Below are 5,841 nucleotides of genomic sequence, written 5' to 3' on the forward strand. Positions count from 1 at the left end.
ACCTTATCTGGTACTCGGTTGAGCACAGCAAGTCATGTGAGGTACTCTCATGTCTGGATGGATTTCATATGTAATTGAAGGTGATCTACAGCTCCAAAGAAGTGCCCAACACTTTTCAAATCAGGCATTTATGTAGGGCTGTTTGCTTTTCAGAGAAATATGCAGCTTTGTGAAACAGACATTAGCTGGAGGTTCAATGTTATAAAGTTTCATGTGTGTTTTACTTTAAAATAAGAGGTATTTTTTTAAAAAAGTTTATGAGCTTTGCCTCACAAATATTGTAAAAGTACCTTTTGTTCGGTTAATGGGTACTTTAATCAGGACATGTAATGTTAATTTTCCTTCTGAGACTTTGTTCCAAACAAATTGTACTAAAAGGACATAGTTGATTTTCAGATATACTATTTAACTCAACCTAACAGAATGACTAGTGAGTAGAGGTATTATTTGCGCTAAGCTTTACTTAGGCTTGTGGCATTAACATTTTAATATAAATGCCCCCAATCTCACTTCTACCTACCGTGGCCAATGTGGATTTTACTAGACTTACCTATGTGCTTAGGGACAACCATATTAACTCCTTCCTAAAGAAACAAAAAGTTCAGTACCTTTATAAATCTAATTCATAAACATGCTAATGAAGAGATTAGCATATGAGTTGTATCACCCTTGCCATCTAGTGACAGAAATTCTGATCTTTCAAAACTTTGTGGAAAGTTACTATATTAGGACATTCTGCTAATTTTCATATAAGACATGAATTTTAGCTTCAAACATGCTTACAAGCAAGACTTTTATTGTTTTAGGCATTTATGTAAACATTTTGGCATGCTGAAGGCAAGACTTTCCATTGCCATTTTACCAAAAATCATGTGAACATGTATTATTGAGGCATTAACATACATCCCAGCAGCCAGAACACCAGAGCTGCCATGAGCATATGGCAGTTTCTAGCAAAGTAAATTCAGAAGTAAATTCACTGCAGTTGCAGTGTTCTGAGCAAGTGCTTTTGTTTGTTTTTTAATAAGACATTTCACTTCTGAATGTGGAGTCACTGAAGGCAAACTTAGAGTTAAGGCATAGGGCATAGAGACATGGAAAGGATTATAGAGACAGTTCCTGGAGATGCTCCAACCAGTCAGTAGATAAAAAGCACTTTACACTGACAACTTCTGTGAACAAGCTAGAAAAGAAAAGGCTTACTTTCAAATTGCATATGTTTTATCATTTAATGTATTGTTCCCCTGGCTCTCCTTCTAGAATGAAAAAGATGACTTGAATTAAACCTTGTGCAACTTTTCTTCCTGCTTTTATAATGTGTAGTATTGGCTATGTACCAAAAATATCACCAGAACAAGATATGAGTTATATAAGTCTAAAAAGAGAGAGGGGGATTATCTGTAGATGCAAGGTTTATTGCTTAGGCATTAGCTGACAGCTGACTTTCACTGGCTGCTTTCTCTGCTTGCAGTCTTTGGACAGCCTGATCGAGCAAATCCATCGTATCTCGGAGCGTAACATTCAAGGTGAATGGCTTAGGTTTAATGGTCAGCCCATAGGTAAAGTCCATTTTGGGGTCCTCATTTGGATTAGCAGTAAAATTGCACTGATGCACCAGTATGGAGGTAAAGAGAAAGAGCTGCACCTTGGATAACTCCTCTCCAATACACCGACGCTTCCCCAATGAGAAAATCATCACGCTGCTCGTAAGATCTTTATTGATGAACCCATTCTCATCCAGGAATCTTGTTGGATCAAAATCCTCTGGGTTGGACCATTTTGCTGGGTCATGATTCACTGACCACTGATTGACAAAGATGACGGTGTCCTTGGGAATGAGGTAGCCCATGATGAAGGTGTTGGTTGTGGTAGCGTGTGGGATAGTCACAGGCACAAAGCTGCTGAAACGCATGGATTCGTACAGGAAAGCCATGATGTAGGGCAGGTGAGGCTGATCTTCAACACACGGCAGACGGTCTCTTCCAACAATCCTATCCACTTCTTCTTGCATTTTAGCCTGCACTTTCGGATACCTGTCATTTAAAGCAAGATGTGTGCGCGTACATAACACTTTCAAAGATTTTTTCTTACAAATAATCCTTGCTGCAAATATTTTTTACAGAATCTCACTGCTATCCTAAATGATGCAGTTTGAGCAGAGTTTAAATGTATTGCAGGAATGTGTAGTTGAAAATTTAGAGAAAAAACCAAACTTCCCATTCACTGGTGTTATTTTAGATTTGCTCAGTTTTTACTGTAATATCCCATGTAACTGATTCTCCACGTAAAAAATAACAATAACCTAAAGTGTGCTGAAACTGAATATTCTGATCCAACTTTGAAAATTAATTCTAAAACTAGAATTACTTCTCTCTTTCAAGTATTGCATTTTCCATGGGAACAAGAATTTGATTTTCCAACTCCGTATGTGACTTTTAAAAGTTAGCATGGAGTTTGTTATCACTAGACATATTTCATACCTTTGAAAGCCTGCAGGTTTCTAAGTTAGAAAAAAAATCTCAATTATTAAATTGTCAGAATGGCTTTATGAGGTTCCCACTTTTAGTTTGAGAAGATATTTTCTAATTAATATCAAATTATGTTTTCTCAATAATGTATTTAAAGCTGACTGTCTTGAAGTCTGGACAGTTTGGAAGGCTACACAGTAACCAAACAAGATCAAAATGTTAATACACCTTTTGCTTGTCTAAAAGCACACGTTCTGCCCAGGACCCTTCATTTGCTTTAAGTATTCCATTTTGGCTTCTGCATCCTTGCTTTTTCCTCCTGCAGCAGACTCAGGTGTCAAATAGTGGGCAAACACGAGAAATGGGGAGAAACCCAAAAGTTATGTGAACACTGGGGCATCACACCCTTTGCTGGAGTGTTAAATATTGGCCTGTTTTTGAAAAAGCGACTGAGTAGATAATGTTTGCATATGCCTACAAATTAAGCAGGCGATGAAAGGAAAAGCCAGGATAGGCAAGAGAGTCGGCACCTTCTCTTAAACCACCTCCCTTCTCTCAGTTTCCCCGGCGGACAGGCCGGTGCCAGGGCAGCGCTCCCGCCTGCTGCCCAAGGGGTCTGCCTTGCCCAGTCACGCAATGGCAAGGAAGGCATACACAACGGCAGCTCAGCATAATAGCGGGTTTGTAAAGCGGTGCACGAACTCTTTGCCGTGCTTAAGCAGTTGTTATCCTGTTCCTATGATCTCCTTGATCTTGGCCTGCTAAAATCTGTTACTTTCAAGTTTTACTCGGCTGCCTTTCTGCCAGCCTCTCCTTATACACCATAACCCGACCGCCTGAGTAGGGTGGGATTTATTTTCTTTTATACTTCCTTATCTCTTTCTGGCAGGTTTCCCAGAGCTTCCGTGTTAGTTAATCGGAGGCCGCTGAGGCACCCGGCGCTGCCCAGGCTGGCGCTGCCGGTCTCGCAGACCCGCGACCCGACGGCGGGTCCCTGCCGGGGCCGCGCCCCTGGCCATGCCCGGACCCGGAGCTCCATGCGCTGGCGCGGTCCGGCTACTCGCGGCGCGGGAGCTCCCCCAGCAGCGCCTTGGCCCATGCAGAGCAGTTTAAACGGGAATTCCCCACAGGGCTGGCGAGCGCTGGCACCCCGGGCGGGCTCGCATGTCCCCCCCACCCCGGGCCGGTGGGGCGCTCCGGTGTGCTGCTGCCTCCGCCGGCACATACCTGATGAGGAAGATGAGGAGCCACTGCAGGGCGGTGGAGAGAGTGTCCTGGCTGGCGCCGAAGATGTCGGTGACGGTGGCGGGCACGTGCTCGAGCTGCAGCCACGGCTGCTCCCGCTGCAGGCGGATGAAGGCGTCCATCATGTCGCGGGGGGCGGCCCCGGGGCGCAGGCTGCGCTGGTGCTGCAGGAACTTGCCGCGGACGAAGCCGTAGAAGTCGCGGTTGAGGTCGCGGAAGGCGCGGTAGGCGGCGCGGACGGGGCTGGGGAAGCGCTGGAGCCAGGGCAGCGCATCCACCAGGCTGCCGGCGCCCACCGCCCGCCCGAACTGCTCGTTGCGCCCCACGATGCGCAGGAACTCGCCGTCGCCGTGGCTGTAGCGGCTGCCGAAGCACAGGGCGCTCATCACGTTGGCCACGGCCACCACCAGGACGCGCGATGGGTCGAGGAAGGCGCCGCCGGCGCTGCCGCGCACCAGCAGCGCCACCAGCGCCCGCGCCTCGCCCACCAGGTGCCGCTCGAGCAGGCGGCGGGTGGCGGGGCTGCCCGTGGAGAAAGCGCGCACCGTGGCGTGCGCCGCCCGCCTGTGCAGCTTCCAGAGCTCCGAGTATCCGCCGAAGGCCAGGCTGAGCCCGCCCGACACCAGCTGGAAGGACGGGAAGGGCGGGCGGCCCGCGAAGGCGGCCCCCTGGCGGACGAGGGCTTGGCGGATGGCGCGCTCCCCGTTCAGCACCACCACGGGCCAGCGCCCCAGGCGCAGCTGGAACACGGCGCCGTAGGTGCTGGCCAGTCGGGCGAAGGAGAGATGCGGGGCGCTGCCCAGCTGCGCCGCGTTGCCGATCAGGGGCCAGGGGAAAGGGCCCGGCGGCGCCCGGCGCTGGCCCTGCCTCCGGCGCTGCTGATGCTGCAGGAGGAGCTTGCCCAGGTGGATGGCTGCGAGCAGGCAGAGGAGGAGCAGGAGGGAGCTTTGCAAGGGGGGGATGCCGCGCAGCGCTTCCCCGAGCCTCTCGAGGGCCATACTGCAAAGGAAAAGGAAAAGTCAGCGGGCAGCGTCCCCGCGGGGTGGGGGGACCGTCAGGTCCCGCGGGCAAGAGGAAGCCCGGACGGGGCCTGCTGGTGTGGCGAAGGGAGCCCCGGCAGCCGTCCCAGCCCTCGGAGTCCGCGCAAGTCCTTGCTAGGCTCTCGTCGTGTGCCTAAAGCCCCCTTGAATCCTGTGCGAAAAACAAGGGATAATCGATAATTAAGTGGCAAGCTCCTAATAAGAGATCGAAGTCGTATTTGGCGGGGAGGCCGCTGCTCCCTCTCCGGCGGTAGGGAAAGTTCTCAGCGAGAGATCCAAGAGGTCACGGCTGAGAGAGGCACAGAGGAACGCAGGAGGATGCTCTCGCCTGTTGAGCCTCCGCAGATGCAGGCAATTGCCGTGCGTCGGAGGCAGGTCAATTCCTGCGCTGCACATCTCCCCCCGGGGAAAAAGCCCCTGCGAGAAACGGGTTACCCGCCCCACTGTCGGAATTTCCCGGTGCTCCGGAGAAACCTCAGCACGCGGCCGCGGAGCCCTCTCCGTCCCGAGCCCTTCCCTCCTCCCCGCACCTTCGGGCCCGTCGCGGCATCGCAAGCTGGCGGTCTGCCGCCCCGGGGATGGGCTGCGGAGGATGCCTGAGGACTCCGCGTGGCAGTGCTGACTGGTCCCGCTTCCCGTCCCCGTTCCCGGGGAACACCCGCTCCAGCCTTTCAGAATCAGCGAGAGGATGAAGGGGTGAAATAAGCGGCGGGCTCCTGTAGCAGAACTGACCTATTGCACGCTGCTTCCATCCGAGACCTTGACGAGGATGGAGAGGAGCTGTGCAGCCGGCGGCAGCTCTAATGGATAGCCGCGGCTCCGAGAGCGGCGACGGCGGCGTTCAGATCCAAGCGTTTGGGAAACTCATTAAGAGCCCCGGTACCTGTCACCCGGAGCTTGGCAGGTCATGTGCAGGCAAATGCCAATTGCGCCCGATCCCGGCGCAGTTATCACCTTCCCAGCTCTTTAACCCTTCGGAGCTCGCCCCAAGGCAGCCACCTGCCCCGAGCAGCTCCGCGGACCGGGAGCGAGCGGGCCGCTGCGCCCCCTCCCTCTTTCTCTCCCTCCTACCCGCCTGCTGGGCTGCG

The 5,841-nt window shown here is 52.0% G+C and overlaps 1 protein-coding gene across 1 annotated transcript; it reads right to left on the reverse strand.

The window, feature by feature from the left end:
• Positions 1 to 1,011: 1,011 nt before the first annotated feature.
• CYP1B1 (cytochrome P450 family 1 subfamily B member 1) lies at positions 1,012 to 5,505 on the reverse strand (the record flags this gene model as incomplete). The annotated part of the gene is made up of 3 exons (XM_084202183.1): positions 1,012 to 2,033; positions 3,696 to 4,712; positions 5,486 to 5,505. The coding sequence occupies 3 exons, from the start codon at positions 5,503 to 5,505 to the stop codon at positions 1,421 to 1,423; spliced, it is 1,650 nt and encodes a 549-aa protein (XP_084058309.1). The 3' UTR covers positions 1,012 to 1,420.
• Between the last annotated feature and the right edge of the window lie 336 nt (positions 5,506 to 5,841).

The sequence above is a fragment of the Fringilla coelebs genome, assembly GCF_963513975.1.
Source record: "Fringilla coelebs genome assembly, chromosome: 3".
Lineage (NCBI taxonomy): Eukaryota > Metazoa > Chordata > Aves > Passeriformes > Fringillidae > Fringilla > Fringilla coelebs.